The sequence below is a fragment of the Denticeps clupeoides genome, chromosome 1 (genome assembly GCF_900700375.1).
Source record: "Denticeps clupeoides chromosome 1, fDenClu1.1, whole genome shotgun sequence".
Taxonomy (NCBI): Eukaryota; Metazoa; Chordata; class Actinopteri; order Clupeiformes; family Denticipitidae; genus Denticeps; species Denticeps clupeoides.
Genome location: NC_041707.1, coordinates 40,115,842 through 40,132,320, shown reverse-complemented (window position 1 = coordinate 40,132,320; position 16,479 = coordinate 40,115,842). Strand labels below are relative to the sequence as shown.

The 16,479-nt window shown below is 45.2% G+C and overlaps 2 protein-coding genes and 2 non-coding genes across 6 annotated transcripts; 2 read left to right on the top strand and 2 right to left on the bottom strand.

Moving 5' to 3' along the window:
- Positions 1–1,642: 1,642 nt before the first annotated feature.
- LOC114787156 (sterile alpha motif domain-containing protein 9-like) lies at positions 1,643–4,751 on the top strand. Its single transcript, XM_028975033.1, has 3 exons — positions 1,643–1,655; positions 1,770–1,810; positions 2,191–4,751. The coding sequence occupies exon 3, from the start codon at positions 2,238–2,240 to the stop codon at positions 4,749–4,751; it is 2,514 nt and encodes an 837-aa protein (XP_028830866.1). The 5' UTR covers positions 1,643–1,655; positions 1,770–1,810; positions 2,191–2,237.
- Positions 4,752–9,188: 4,437 nt separating this feature from the next.
- Positions 9,189–9,261, bottom strand: trnav-aac (transfer RNA valine (anticodon AAC)). The gene has a single exon. It is a non-coding gene; the product is annotated as a tRNA-Val (tRNA).
- Positions 9,262–9,630: 369 nt separating this feature from the next.
- On the top strand, positions 9,631–16,221 carry LOC114793613 (E3 ubiquitin/ISG15 ligase TRIM25). Of its 3 annotated transcripts, none has more exons than XM_028985658.1 (7): positions 9,631–9,826; positions 12,172–12,801; positions 13,242–13,337; positions 14,516–14,749; positions 14,835–14,857; positions 15,207–15,352; positions 15,421–16,221. In XM_028985658.1, exons 2-7 carry the CDS (start codon positions 12,172–12,174, stop codon positions 15,663–15,665), a joined length of 1,374 nt encoding a protein of 457 aa, XP_028841491.1. In that variant the 5' UTR covers positions 9,631–9,826; the 3' UTR covers positions 15,666–16,221. The 3 variants fall into 3 exon arrangements, with proteins under 3 accessions (XP_028841491.1, XP_028841474.1, XP_028841482.1); XM_028985641.1 differs by lacking the exon at positions 9,631–9,826 and adding an exon at positions 10,397–10,495 and having other exon boundaries at positions 15,421–16,219; XM_028985649.1 differs by lacking the exon at positions 9,631–9,826 and adding an exon at positions 10,514–11,149 and having other exon boundaries at positions 15,421–16,219.
- On the bottom strand, positions 9,954–10,026 carry trnav-cac (transfer RNA valine (anticodon CAC)). Its single transcript has one exon. It is a non-coding gene; the product is annotated as a tRNA-Val (tRNA).
- Positions 16,222–16,479: the final 258 nt, after the last annotated feature.

Below are 16,479 nucleotides of genomic sequence, written 5' to 3'. Positions count from 1 at the left end.
TGTCTTTGTTTTTGAGTTCTGGCAATCGCCACACGCCTACGGGTTAGTTTATGTTCTTTATTTAAGTTAAATCGTTTTCGGCCACCGCGCCATTGTTTATTTGTATTTCTTTGAGTTTATTGTTTGTTTAAAAATAAACCCCGTTCCCAGTATGTCAAACCTCTGCGCTTCCTTCCCTCGTAAGTCCGTAGTCGTGACAGGTGTCTTCGTCTTGTAAGTCGCTTTGGATGAAAGCGTCTGCAAAATAAAGTAAAATAAAGTAAAGTAATGTTTGCAATTATGTGTGGTTAACGGCCTCTTTGCTTTAAAGCTAAATAGTGTCGGTTTAACAGACTGAACGCTACACGTGCATTTTACATTTGGGTGTGGATTCACATAAACGCTGGCCAGTTGCTGCACACGTTCTGGTTACAGTAAAGCAAAACTTAAGTAACCAGCGAGCCGATAAAACGAAAGTAAAATAGGAGGAATTTGGCAGGACAATATCGATTATGACATTTGAAAAGTTTCTCAAAATGCCACCAAACCTGACTGACACGTTACGACTTGCCATCAGCACCTGGGAAAAAAAGCTGTCTGTTTAAATAGAAGATATCAGTGGTCTGGGTTCCTGCCCTGCACCCTGATACCCCCAACCATGAGAGGTGTCAAACCTTAACCTTAATGATCATGTCCTTCCGATTAATAAAAATGTAAATTATTTTGTGTTAATATCATGTTGAATTTCTTCATTTGTTTCAATTGCCAGCAAAATGATAGCATGTTTAATCATCTGGTAATCTTACTCACCCCCCTGCCGAATACCTGGTATAACCCAACACCTCTTGTTTGAGGCACGTACGACCAGTTTGTAGAGTGGTCTGTTTTTCTGAGACGATGAAATATTTGTCACGTCATAGGTTTCCTACACGCCTGATGGGGCAGTGGTGGCCCAGCGGGAAAGGAAGTGAACTCGTATTCGGAAGGTGGCCGGTTCAAATCCCGGACTGCCATCGTGCCACTGAGCAAGGTGCCGTCCCCACACACTGGTCTCCGTGGTGATGGGTTAAATGCAGAGGACTAGAGCAGTGGTGGCCCAGCGGGTGAGGAAGCGGACCAGTAATTGCAAGGTTGTGGGTTCAAATCCCGAACAACCAAGGTGCCATTGAGGTCCCCTTGTACTGTCCCCACACACTGCTCCCTGTGCACTCCACCTTGTGTTGAAACTACAAAGTAAAGTTGACAACAATTCTTATCTATGGACCATATTTCATAAGATTTTTATAATTAGCTGTAGTCCAATAAAAAATGGATCACGAGTCACAGTTGGCATGTGGACCATAGCTTGGACACCCCTGTTCTAGATGTAAAAATTCTATAAAAAGTAAAAAAAATGTGATGTTTTTGCTATCCCTACCCGGCACAAACCCAGAACAGCATGGAAGCTGTACGTTAATCACAGTTTAACATACATCTTGTCTGGAAACTGAACTATGTGCTGTACAATATGCTTCACTTTCCTTTTCATTTCGTTCTTTTTCCCTCACAGTGTCCATCATGACTACCTCCATAAACATGTAAGGAATGTAAAAAAAAAAAAAAAAAGGTTGCTGACTGAATATAAAAAGACGCTCTTGACAGGTACTCCAGGTACACTAAACCGGAGCTGGTAACCGGTAAGCCGAGTTGCAAACCCACATTTTCTTCATCATGTTAAGAGTTCTGTAACATATTTATACAATTCATTTTAACAGCATTCAAAACTATAACATTTTAAAACTTCTTTTCAGAGAATTTCAATTCTGATTGTACACTCTGAAGTTGCATGGTGGTAAGTCTGTTCCACTGATTGAATATTAAATTCATTCGCTTGGCCATTTATCCCCATCTTGTGTTTTACACATGATGGTGCTAAAACAACAACTAAATTTTGGATATTTATAGCAAAGGCAAAAAAAAATAAGAATAATACAAAAAGCAATTGGTTGCAGTTGGTGTTATTAGTATAGTGCACATACACATATGTCAGAAGTATGTAACAAGATTACATCTGAGGTACTTGTTGTACAAGCTAATGACATTGTATTTGTTTGTGTAATTAAATGTAATAATTGTACATACAAGTTATTTCTGCAAATTTTTAAATCTCGACAAATAGTTACAAAACATTTACAAAATAAATGATGTATTCTACACTGTTTTCTCTTTTAGCTTCATTTACATATTTACTGCCATTTGTAATCAGACAGCAAGTAACAATGGGAGAGCATGAAACTCTCGACATCCTAGTGCCAGAGAAGTTTACGGGGACAGTTCCTGGAGATGCCCAACAGCTGGAGGAAAACTACTACAAGGGGGCTCCGCCCCAGTGGCTGAACTTTTTCTGGGCTGAGGAACGAGGACAGCAATTTGTCAAAAGAGACCAATATGCTGTCTTACAAAGTCGGATGGAACAACACAGGCGCAGAGCCCTGAGTGTCACAGAGGTCAAACTGCGGCATGACCCGGGCAGCGGCGCCTCCACCGTGGCCATGCAGCTTCTGTGGGACCAGCATAAAAAAGGAGACCTGACCTGCGCCCGAGTTAAAGATCTGCCAAGAGAGCAGGACAGGATTGTCAAAGACGTGATCCAGCTGTATCAGGCCCATGAGAAGACTGTTCTGCTTTTAGCTGACAACGTCCAAATTATGGAAGACAATCAAAACAAGTCACTGAAAGACAGTCTCATAGATGAAATTAGAGCAAGATGCATCGGTTCCAAAACACCGGTGGTGATCATTTTAGTCTGCGACCGTGAGGGTCTGTCAGAGCAAAGAGAACAAAACTCGCTCGAGATAACGGCACAGCTCAGTCCAGATGAACAAAAACAATTCGAAGTAAAGTACGAAGACTGTGCCAGGCGATTTAACGAAACACACGCAAACTTCCACGGTCTTAAAATAATGCGGGACAATTTCGATCCACGTGCTGTACAAGAGATCTTCCGTGTCCTGAAGCCACTTACAAAAGAGAGACCTCGTCAAGTGCAACTCTTTGCCATTTTGGCTTTGGTCAATTCCTTTGTCCCTGGGTCCTACCTGCTTCAAGAACAATGTCTGGCGTTCCTGGGGACAAGCGAAAACGAGTTTCTAGAGAAAATGGGCCCTTTCTCACATCTCTGCATTGTGTTCGCTACAGAGCAGGAACGGAAATGCGTGCGCTTAGCGCACCAAATGATCGCTAATGAATGCGTGAAGTGGCTGACTGCTTCTGGCATAACGTTGGGTGACACAACGCAAAACTTCCTTGGGAATTTTTTCTCAGATCAAGAGTCTCAGTCAACATATCTTCCAATTGCTAAGAAAATGCTCACCAAGCGAGCAACAATATGGAATAACACTCAGAAACATGTGAGAAAACATAGGTTTTCCAAGCTAATCCAACACATCGAAAGAGGAGAAAGCTCTGATGTGTGTGTCCGAGTGCTGAAGGAGGCATCAGACAGGTTCGACGTGAACCCATTTTTCCCTCAGGCTCTTGCACGTTTCTACGATCTTCAGGTCAAAAACTACGACCTCGCAGTGTATTGGGCCAACATAGCGATCAAGAGACATGACAACAATTCTTTTGTGATGGACACTCTGGGCCAGGTCTACAAGCACCAACTGCACAACTCTAGAGCTACAGTTGAAGATGTATTGCGTGTGGGCAATCTTGCCATCAAAGCTTTCCGAGATGAGACCAAGGCAGCTAAAAATGAGGACGTTGTTTCAGAGAGCAGAAACAACGGTTTGAAAAACGCATATGCCAAATTCAACTTCAGGGGCATCTATGGTTCTCTGGAGGTTGCCTCAAAAATGTTTTACCACCTTGAAAGTTTGGATGAAAACTGGTGTGACGTCCTCGTCCTGGAAACACCAGTTCATGCTTCACCCTTGTCCAGGAGCCTGAAAGAGGAACACAGACAGCTCATCGGCAACCTCCGTCATGACGTGGAAACTAATTTTGAGTTTCTTGAGTGGTTCCTTACATACTCTAAACCTAATGTCTGGACAACCGACCCACCTGACATTCGTGACAATGCTACGAAAATTTACAAGATGTTTCTGGGACGGAACGCTGCCGAGACACCTGAACACACTCTGAAAAATTACACAGCCTACAGTTTTCCAGGAATCAACTGGAAGATCAAGGATCACAATGAACTGTCTCTCATCCGAAACCTCTGGATGAAAATACACTCTGAAGACCCATTGGATGCCAACAATGCTCAAAACTATGTGCTCAGTGAGATCCTCCTCAACCATGCCGGCGAACCGACTGCATCGATTCAAGACCTGCAAAGGATTCTTGCAGAAATTATGATGAAAGGGAACAGTCAAAGCAGCCCCGAGTTTTACCTTCTGGTCCTCTCACTGTTCTGGCCTGAAGAACACCAATCAGGTGCGCTCAAAATTAACCTGGACGACATGGTGGAAAGGATGAGGCAATCCTATGACGTCAAATACAAGAAGTTCCTCCGCTCCCGCTATCTTGTGCCCATCTTCTACATAGGAAGCGGCAGAGGATTCCAGAAACTGATCCACTGCTGGAAATTCACGATTGACGAACTGGGAGATGTTCCTAGACGTTTTTCAGGCACTGTTCAGAATTTCAAGGTGTTTGTGTGCATTGCAGACAAGAAAATTCAGGTTTCTCCTGATTTAAAGGCCAGTGTAATGACAGACGGCCCAGTTACATTTGACCTTGGATTCAACATTAGAGGTCCTGTGGCCTACAATATCAAATATTAATTTAGCAGAGAACAACACCAACACAGAAATGCATGGCCCAGGTGGACACAAACATACAATTCACCAGGGAGGACTCCAATAATCACCGTCTAGCCTTCCTGGACTGTGCGGTTATTGTTGGGACTGATGGAAAGCTGGACATAGAAGTTTACAGAAAACCCACCCACACTGACCAATATCTATTGTTTGACTCACATTACCCACTACAACACAAACTAGGAGTAATCAGGACGCTGTACCATAGAGCAGAGAACATTCCCACCACCACAGAAGTCAGAACTAAAGAAGACAGGCATCTGAAGACGGCCCTGTGGATATCCCAAGTGGGTCTTTAACAAGGCAGGATCCTCCTTCAAGAAAAGGACCACGTTTGTGGGCACAAGCCACCTTCCCTCAGATTGACAAAGTTCTGTGGATGCAGAATGAAATGTCTCTACATTAAAGAAAGAAAGTCCAGTTGCCACGACTCAACTTTCAGACAAATTCACCTGGATGACTGAGAATCTTTTTACTAGTTATGATAATGAAACTTTTACTGAAATAGCATGTACTCATAACTGTGTTTAAAACTCCTTTATTATCTTGTAGGTTTAAATTTCAGCATAATATTTAGTATAGTTCATTTTGTTCAGAATTTAGTGCTATTTAGGGGTTTGTGATTCGAGTTTCCATTTTGAAAGTGCAGATGCATAGTGAGGTTTTAATGGACAAAACTGAAATGGACACAAAATAAAACCTGCATAGGACACAGAAGGACAAGAAATCAACAAACGGAGAGGACCAGAAATCAAACTGAAGAACATGAATTGGTGCAGGTAGATAAATATTGCAAATGCAGGGACCTGATGGATATGGTGACAGAATTTTTACTACATTTACATTTGCTCTGAATTTTCTTCAATAAAATCAAAGCTGGTGATGGACTTTTTTTCTGTTTTTCTTCAATTATTCTGATATAATTATATAATTATATACTATATAATTAACTAAATCATTTTAGCTCAAATTTTGTGAATAAAGAACCCACTTTCTTTCAACATATGTTGGCCAGCACAATACACCACGCGTAGATGATTCTATGAAGCCTATGTAACACCCTCTCTCAGCATCTCCCAAATTCCTTATAAAAGAGCATGAGACTGCATGGCACCACGTGGCATTAGTTTAGTATAGATATTGTTGCGACAATCATATTAAACTAATTTAAATGGGCGGAAAATTTTAGTAATGAAATACTCTGTTGATTGTAAGACCAATGTGCACTTTTCACTTAGATTGCACGTTTGCCCTCTGAAATGTCCCCCATAAACATTTTCAACCATTAAACATTGTTTTTGTGGTGCAAGTCACAAATTTACAAATCATTTTAAGAATGAAGATATTTGCTGATGCACCAGATACTCAAGCCATGTGGCCAGTTGGTGCAACAGTTCTCTGTATTAAAATAATTGTATTAAGATAACTGAGAAGCATTTCACTGCATGTCATAACGTGTATGACTATGTATGTGACAAATAAAATTTGAAATTGAGATGTGTCTCCGTGGGAACAATAAAAGTAAATAACTGCATTAAATATATGAAAATTTGCATCAGCACGTGAATAAACCTTCCTTCCTTCATACAACCTTTGGATGAAGGTGAATTGGTTCATTTCATTTCATACTTTAAAGTATTTAAAGTATTTAAGCTTTAGTTTAGTTAGTATAGTTTGGCGTGTATATACACATGTATTTTTCTTTTATGATTGCACAATGGGGGGTCTGTGTGAAACATTATTTTAATACACTCAAGAGAACTGGGAGCAGAAAACGAAAGTGAAAAGGCAGCTCAGTCTCGCGTGCCACTAAGACCTGGTTTGTTGTCTGGCCTGCAGGTACATTCCGTTCACAAGACTGCATTTAGTGTGGGAAACTGAAACAGTAGAGATGCATTCCCGAAAGGCCGCAGAAGCTTTGACTTCTACACCCATGACCAGACCATCGCTGGGGCAGCGTTTGGAAACAGACCCATGATCAGAAAATTACCGGTTCGAATCCCGAAACATCAAGGTGAGGTCCCCTTGAACAAGGTAACGTCCCCACACACTGCTCCACCGGGCGCCTTTCATGGCCGCCCACTGCACTCTTGGGACGGGTTAAATGTAGAGACCATATTACACTGGGAGCTGTACTGTGGTGTGTCATTTACATTTACATAATATCATTTACATTATCCAGGGCGACTTACAATCAGTAGTTACAGGGACAGTCCCCCCCTGGAGACACTCAGGGTTAAGTGTCTTGGACACAATGGTCGTAAGTGGGGTTTGAACCTGGGTCTTCTGGTTCATAGGGGAGTGTCTCACCCGCTAGGCTACTACCACCCTATGACAAATAATCACTTTCAGAATACTTCTTTGTTTGTGTCCATTAAAATCATGACAAAGTTCATTAAAGTCTTGTGGTCATTGATCATCATGTTTTCTGTTTTGCTTTATATGAGCAAGCTACAGTGATCCTGTTTGGTTTTACTGGGCTGAGCTCTCACCAGAAATGAGATGCATCTCACACACACTTTCCAGGTTCACTTTCACAAAGTATTTCATGAAGTATCATGAGGCGAATGTAACTGGATCAGATAAAAAAACGTTCATCAATTAATGTTCAGAAGTTCAATGTCCTTCCACCAAATACAGTACAGATTCCTGTCGCCGTTGCTGTATGGCACAATGGAATTTAATGTTCTATTTACAGCAGACCTCTTGGGAGTATCATTTGCTGGTCACCAGGGAAGTAAACATACTATAAATGTGTTTAAATAGGCTTATTGTATATGTTTATTTGACATTTTTGGCTCCTTTTACATAGAAGGCCTCTGCGGGCTTCATGTGACCTTGGTAGCTCCAAGATACTTAGACACTATGAGCTCAGTCAGCACTATAAATCACGAAGCAGATAAGCATTAATGAGCATATGAGCACATACGAATGCTGCGGCCTGCACAGCATGTTCCATATGTTCGTTCCATTCTGTACAGTGGATGCTTGGGGCTCAATAGAGCCAAACAGAGCCCAAAAAAACCATGAGCAGTTGCAATTAACGACACACATGTAGCCGAGCACACACACATAAACAATGTTTTTCTTTTATGGTTATTTATACTGTAAATATATATATATACAAACACACACACACAGTGTAGTTATTATATTGATCAATTTAAACGCATACAACGCCTTACCTTAAGAGTGAGCAAACATGGACACTTTTATATCTTACAAATGCTGTAAATGTTATCATTTTAATTGGCCATATGCGTATTAAGAGTGAATGTAAGTCTTAAGAAAAGCAAGCTGAGACAGGAAGTATCCCAATACAAGGCTTAAGTTAAAAACTTCCTGTTGGGGCCAGATGTAATGGTGGAATGTACTCCTACAGTTCATGTTGCATGACAAAGGTTGAATTTAGATGACGTAAGTGGGTGTAAAAAGAGAGAGTGTACAAAAGACAAAATGGAAATGTTCTGTTCCTTCTTTGTATTCCCTGAACAAATCTTCTGCATATTTAAGACTAGCCTGCATTGGACCATTAAGGGGCGGTTAAGGATCCGGCCCCGTAATCAGAAGGTTTCCAGTTCGAATTAGCAGGTAATATGCTACTTTTTTCTATCTTCTGTTTCGTAAAAGGGAGACTTTTGAAACTCCCAGGTCATATCTGCCTGCAAACCCTCTACATGGTATAAAGAGTAGACTTTTGCAGGGCAGTACATTTTTCCTGCAGCACCAGCAAAACCAGTATGTATATGGGAGCTGTTAGGCCCTGATTCAGTGGTAAGTGGCAGCATCTACATAGACCTTTTGAGAGCAGCAGAAGTATTTAACCTCCACTGACTGGTAAAAAAAAAATAATGTTGCAGCCATCACCAAAGAAGCGAGATTTTGGCTGCAACATGCAAGTCAATTCCTTGTGGTCTTTTTTGTTGTTGTTGTTGTTGCTGTTGTAGTGCCTGCTGCTTCTCCACCATCCTTTCTACATCATCTCTTGTCAGAGAATGATTCTGGCACTGGGGGACTCCTGGTGGTAGCTGGTGTTCTTCTTCTTAGCCAGGTGCTTAAATATACCTTGCAGAGTTGTTCAGAGCAGAGCTGATACCTCCAAAATCGACTGTTAGTCCTGACAAAGGTCAATTCTTTGTCCTGCAGAAAGTAGCCAGGAGCGTCTGATGACCGGAAAAGGGCGAAACAGCGCCAAAATCTCGTAGTGGCCGGAAATATATTACATCCGTACTGTTAAGCACTACCACGTGATAGTGCTATCACTAAAACGTGATAACCGCTACACTACAGAAACTCATACAAACTTTTTACTCCTCTGCCCTGTTGCATGTGCTCATTCCATCTATTCACCTCAATTCACACGTGGTTCAATTCCCTGTGATGCAAAACAAGAAAATGGCCTGTTTCTGCCCGGTCTCGAACCGGGGACCTTTCGCGTGTTAGGCGAACGTGATAACCACTACACTACAGAAACCGCAGCTGTGCGCGATAAGCGGGCCTCGTCTAACATTTCTTCTACCCCGACACACTTTGCAAAAGGCGGCTTTTTATAGCACAAGACTGATTCGGTTCGCCTCGTGAGTTACGCGCGAATACGGAAGCACTTTGTAAGTCTGCTAGGGGCTTTTTAATATTTAAACTCTCTACGGTAAAACAGTCTTGTTTCTGCCCGGTTTTCGAACCGGGAATCGTGAATTGTTAAGCTTAACGTCCCTTAACTTTTTCCCATTAATTTTCCCATCAATGGTAGTGCTTAACAGTACGGATGTAATATATTTCTGGCCACTAAGAGATTATTGGCGCTGTTTCGCTACTGCAAAGAATTGACCTTTGTCAAGACTAACAGTCCATTATGGATGAAACAACTTTGCTCTAATCGAATGGAAATTTCAATTTAAATTGTCACGTACAGAGGACAGCTCCTCAAGGTATATTAAGCATCTGGTTAAGAAGAACACCAGCTCTTCACTGAACACAAGTGAGGAGATGCTCCAGGAGATCCTGTGGCAGCATCTTACTACAGGAGTGAGACGGTCAAGGTTAGCGGCTTTAAAAGCACAAGACTAATTCGCTTCGCCTCGTGAGTTACGCACGAATTCGGAAGCACTTGTAAGCCTGCTCGGTTCTCACGGTTTAAAGTTCTACGGTAAAACGGGAAAACTGACTTGTTTCTGCCCGGTTTCGAACCGGGGGCCTTTCGCGTGTGAGGCGAACGTGATAACCACTACACTACAGAAACCCCGAAATTCCTCGGGATTCTTGGTCAACAAGAGAGGGAGCATTTCCGACCGATCTGCTTAAGCCACACGCCATTCTCGCCGGTATGGTCATAAATCCAATTTTTTTCACGGAACTCGGCCTGGTAATCCGTCGCTTTTTACGGCTCGACCAAGGAGGTCCAACCTTTTATTAACGGAGCTGCGTCTGCCGCTTCAAAATAAATTACTGTCGCCGGACACTGCGTCGCGCAAAGGCGACGTGTTGTTTGAATTAGATAACCCCCGGTTTCTCCCAACCGTTGTTGATTTTGGGGCACTTTTCTTTAGATTAAAATGTTTATTTTTGCTCTTTAGATAATTTAAGGGGCGTGGGCTTTTATTTTGACGGGACCGGAAACGCTGCTGTAGAGTCGCTCCGGTGAGCTCGTGGGTTTACAAGAAAAACAACAACAACAAGCGGACGCTGGACGCGGGGTGATATTTCCCCCGGTAAGAGTTCACCATGCGGCGGTCATTCGGTGAAGTCGATCCGTGTGTGTTGGAACGAAGTTGTGCATTTTGTTAGAACGCCCCCGCCCCTTTCTTTTTGCTCGAATTCTCGCCGCCGGCCCTGGCGTCATATTTATACGCCCCGTGCATACTGTAAAAAATGAATTAATTAAAATTCCTTCAAATGAAAGCTGTGATAAGAATAAGATATCATGACAGCCGCCTGAAAGGATCGCGAAAACATCGCCTTGTGAAGTGTTGGTATGTGGCCGTGACCCTTGGTCTGTGACCCGTGTTGCCAGATAAAAAAAAAATAATACTATAATAATTATAGTAATTACAATATATAAAAGAACAGACGAACACGTACATCCCGTGTAAATGTTGTGTTACCTACCGATATAGTTTTTTTCAGTTTCTTTTCTATTTATGTTATTTTTTTACGGAAACGTTTATTAAAAGCGCACCTGGCAACGCCGTTTCGCCGCGGTCAGCAGCTTTGGCGGTGTCCCGTCGCGCATGCGCACAACGCGCCTGTGGCCGCGGTGAAAGTGCAGCGAGCGCCTGTCGCCCGTTTCACTTTCGCGTCCATCTCCGGCTCTCCGCGAAGAGGAGGTCAGGCCAGGAGAGGCCGGACATCTTCCATATCTCCTTGTAAGTAACCCTTCCGGCGGCGTGCTGGTTGCTGTTTCGGTTGGTCATGCTCATTTTGTATTTTATTTTATTTTTGGTCTTCACTAGCTTTGTCTTTGGCATGATTTGACTGGTTTGACGTCCGGATCTTTCCAGAGTACACTGGGCTGTTCTCTGGCAGGGGGTCTGTGGCGGATTCAGAGCACCGCCGGTGTCCGTGGGGTTTTTCATGGAGCTGATGGGCAGCTTCTGACAGATGGCTCTCGTTTTCCTGCGTAGGTCCATGATATTGACAGTTATTCCACGATAACTGTTACGTGCACCCCCAGTGTAGTGCTTATTTGAGAGTGAACGTACGATTTTGTGTGAATGGAACGCTGTAAATCACGTGGTTCCAGAACAGTGAATTATGGGTGAGTGCGTTTGACGTCCCGTAAAAAGTGAACGAACCGGTCCGGCTTCGTACATACGTGTACTGGTGTGTTTTACTTTTGGTTTTTCCCGCCGCGACACGGCTGTGGCCATCGATCACAACTTGGACACCATCACTGTGACTATTGATCGTATAAATAAAACAACCAATCAGCAGGGAGAGAGACTCGTTTTGGTTTTTGGATTGGAAACCGAAACAAGAGGAAAATGGTTCAATGTTCACACCACCGTAATCAGGAGGTTGCCGCTGAGCTGCAGCGTATCACAATGACAGTCATGACCTTTTGAGTGTTTAAGGTTTCCAAACCAATCGGGTGGGTAACACACTCGCCTATGAACCAGAAGAGCCAGGTTCAAATCCCACTTACTACCATCGTGTCCCTGAGCAGGACACTTAACCCTGAGTGTCTCCAGGGGGGGACTGTCCCTGTAACTACTGATTGTAAGTCGCTCTGGATAAGGGCATCTGGTAAATGCTGTAAATGTAAACCTCACCGTATGTACAAAGGTGTGAAAAGGGCCCGACCGAAGTGGGACCTTTTATTTAGTTTTGCTGGATCGTGCCCTCTGACCTCTGGGTGACCTCTGACCGCTGGGCGTTTCCTGCGCAGATGGCGTCGGCGTCTGAGGAGGTGAGCGTGCTGCAGGACGAGCTGACCTGCCCCGTGTGCCTGGACCTGTACCGAGACCCGCACCTCCTGCCCTGCGGCCACAGCTTCTGCCTGCAGTGCCTCCACCGGCTGAGGGGCCCGTCGCGGCGCGCCCTCTTCCGCTGCCCCGAGTGCCGGCAGAGTCACCGCGCCTCCGCCGCCCAGAAGAACTACAAGCTCTGCAACATCGCCGACAGCTTCCGACAGCTGGGCCAGGAGAAGGCCCCGCCCGCCCCGGGCGCGGCCGGGACCCCCGACGCGGTCCGCTGCGACTACTGCGTCCCGGCCGCGGCCGGCGCTGAAGGCGGGGCGGAGGACGGCGCCGCCCTGGCGGTGAAGACGTGCATGAAGTGCGAGGTGTCGATGTGCCACGTTCACGTGAAGCCCCACCTGGAGCTGCCGGCGTTCCGCGGGCACCCGCTGGTCGAGCCCACGGGCGACATGCGGAGCAGGAAGTGCCCGGAGCACGACGAGATGTTCCACTACTACTGCGTGGACGAGAAGGTGTGCGTCTGCAACGCCTGCACCATCGAGGGCGGGCACGCCGGGCACACCATCAAAACGCTGAAGAACGCCATGAAGGACCTGAAGGTATGACTCCGCCTCTTACCTTGCCTAGCGGTTAAGGAAGCGGCCCCGTAATCAGAAGGTTGCCGGTTCGAATCCCGACCCGCCGAGGTGCCACTGAGCAAAGCACCGTCCCCACACACTGCTCATGGTGCCCACTTCTCACCAAGGGTGATGGTTAAATGCAGAGGACAAATTTCACTGTGTGCACCGTGTGCTGTGCTGCTGTGTAGCACAAGTGACAATCACTTCACTTTCACTTTACTTTTTTTTTTTTACTTTAAATTTACGCCTCCAACTGTTCATAAATTAAGTCTTTTGTTGGACACGCCCATTGTGCGCCGCTGCCCATTGACCGCAGAGCGCACGTGACCGCCGCTGATATTGTTGTCGCTCCAGCCGCTCGATTCAGCCGGAGCGGCGGAGAACGTTCACCCAGTGTCTGCCTGTCCCCGTCCTCCCAGGTGTCCCTGGGCGTTCAGCTGCGGAAGGTGGAGAGGAGGATCGGCAGAACGGAAAAAATGCTGCAGGAGCACCGGGAGAACCAGCGGCAGAACAAGGTAGAACCCGCACGCTTCATTGGCAAAGCCGCACTTTAAAGGTTCCCGTTTACATTTTATGGCATTTATCAGACATGGCATTTATCATCAAGAGTAAGTGACAGTCAGTAGTGACAGGGACAGTCTTCCTGGAGGACTGTCTCACCCACTCGGCTACTACCACCGTAAAGGTTACAGTTACAGGCTGTACACCGCTCATTACTCTACTAGCACCGTAGTCCAACCCCAGGGTCACTCCACACCACATATCATGTACAATATATAGCATACAGTATGTATTTTTCATGCCAGGGTCTCCTTGTCGTGTGAATATACGGTACAGGCCAAACGTTTGGACACGTCTTCTCATTCGATGTGTTTTCTTTATTCTCATGACCGGCGCAGTGGTGGCCTAGCGGTAAAGGAAGCGGCCCCGTAATCAGAAGGTTGCCGGTTCGAATCCCGATCTGCCAAGGTGCCACTGAGCAAAGCACCGTCCCCACACACTGCTCCCCGGGCGCCTGTCATGGCTGCCCACTGCTCACTCAGGGTGATGGGTTAAATGCAGAGGACAAATTTCACTGTGTGCACCGTGTGCTGTGCTGCTGTGTATCACGTGTGACAATCACTTCACTTTCACTTTTCATTTACGTTGGTAGATTCTCACTGAAGGCATCAAAACTATGAATGAACACATGTGGAGTTCTGTACTTAACAAAAAAACGGTGAAATAGCTGAAAACATGTTTTATATTGTAGTTTCTTTGCTCTCTGATTACCTGCTTTGTACACTCTTGGCATTCTCTCGATGAGCTTCAAGAGGTCGTCACCTGAAATGCTTCTCCACAGTCTTGAAGGAGTTCCCAGAGGTGTTTAGCACTTGTTGGTCCAGCTCACCCCAAACCATCTGGATTGGGTTCAGGTCTAGATTACCCACTAGGCTACTACTACCACCCCATTAAAAATGCGTGTGGCCTCGTTCGGATGTCCGGTGGGACGTCTACTTTTTGACCAGAATTTGTGTATCGCGCCAGAAAATCGCCGAGCTGCACCATCATGATTATGTTCTGCCCTGGACCGTCCACGTCTGCATGGCGATGCATCGATTATGAGATTAATTACTGCGCCCCTACCCAGCACTGGTTACTAAGACTTTATCTTATTTGCATTATTAGTCGAATTGAACTTTATTTGTTCCAGGCGTTCGTGGACGACGCGGACCAGCGCTTGGCGGCCCTCGGTGACGCGCTGAAGGCGGAGCTGGAGACGTTCGTCTCCGGACTGGTGGAGTGCGCGCACGGCCAGGGCAGCGCGTCGGGCCAGAGCGCGGAGCAGGTCCTCGACTGCATCGGCCGAGACCACGCCCGTCTGCAGGACGTCCGGCAGGCGGTGCAGGGCCTGCTGCAGGAGTCGGACCCCTTCCGCTTCATCAAGGTTCTCGCCAAAGCTGCCCGGATGAAACATACGGCATGTGCACAATGAGCAGAGTGAATTGATTTTTATCCTTTGGTTTTTGCAGGAGTACAACACCTCGGTGAAGCGGTACGTGTTCGGCGCTTGTTTAGCACTTTCACTCTTTGCACAAAACCTCTGCTTATACATTATACAATCTTATACATTGACTTTCACTCATTTGCACACCTTCGCCCTACCAGTTACACATATTTTATGTTAAAGACATAAAAGTGTAATATTTGGTTATGTTTGCAATATTTGCATATTATCGGTTCATTGTTTACTTGCAATATTTGCAATACTGTGGTCTGTAGCGGTCACTAAAAGCATTTCACTGCATATCGTACCGTGTACGTGACAAAGTTTGAATTTGAATATTTAACTCGGTGGGCGACTCTACGTTGTTTCTTTTTTTTTCTGTTTCTTCTGGCCTCAGGTTCCGGAGGCTTCTGAAGAAACGCCTCTTCTCGCCCGACTACCCCGGCCCGGATCCTGAAGCCCTGTCTGAGAGCATGGAGGCCCGGCTGGACGAGTTCATGATGGGGCTGCGCCAGCAGGTCATGGAGGTCATCACCGCCATCGGTGAGTAGATCCATCCAGCAGACGCACCCGGGCGAGTTGAAGCCTCGCGTTGAATCCTCCACTCTCAGTTTTCAGCACAGACCGGGACGTTGAGGACATCGAGACCGGAGAGGAGGAGGAGGAGGAGGACGACGACGATGATGATGAGAATTACAGTGATGACGAAGAAGAGGAAGAAATGCACAGCGAGGAAGAGGAGTGCCTGAGCCCCAGTGGGTCTGGAGATGAGCTGTATGAGGAGGAGGAGGAGGAAGAGGAAGAAGAAGATGCAGAAGAGGAGGGCGAAGAGGAGGATGACGTAGTTTACAGCTGAGCACCGGTCGACGTGCTGCTGATTGCACTAGAGAACTCGTTCTGTAACTTTCTGCCACTGGACACCTTTTGCATGTAGAATCTTATCAGAGCAGCATGTTTGCTTGAAGGCTGGTCTTTATGTCAGAATTAATGCTGGTGTGTGTGTGTGTGTGTGTGTGTGTGTGTGTGTGTGAGTGAGAGAGAGAGAGTTTAAGCCTTACGGTTTCCGCGAATGTTAAAAGTCTTACTGAATGTCGCAGCACTTCAAACATGGGAAATTTAGGGATCGAGCGCCTTGTGAAAAATTCTCAGGTAAAAATGGACTGGTGAGCACGAGAGATTATTTTCTCCTTTTGCTGAAGCGACGAGCGTTTAATAGCGTTTTTTTTATTTTTTTAATTATCATTCAAATGGGAACAAATTCGCACATGGGCGGAGAATTTTTTTAATATGCAGTTGATGTTATATTAAATATTAACATTTTGTTGAACTGTTCAATTTTTTTTCCATGCCATAATTCCAAAAAAAAAAAAATAAATAAATGTTTCCATATATTGCAATGATCCACAGATGTCCAAAAGAGTCGTTTTTATAAAACGTTGAGTCCAAGACGAATAAAAAGCCTTTATTGCTTGTGCAAGGCGTCCACTCAGCACGACCCTAGTGGTCATACACAAAGAGGCTGTTTCCTCTTCTTGTTTTTCCACCCATGGGGATATCAGCCAAAAGGGGAAACATCTAGTCATCAAGTCGCCATCATTCCCTCCTGTTTATGTTGAAGGGTTCTGCCTCCTCTACAAAGAGTTTAGACGTCCGGGACGCACTCTCATGAG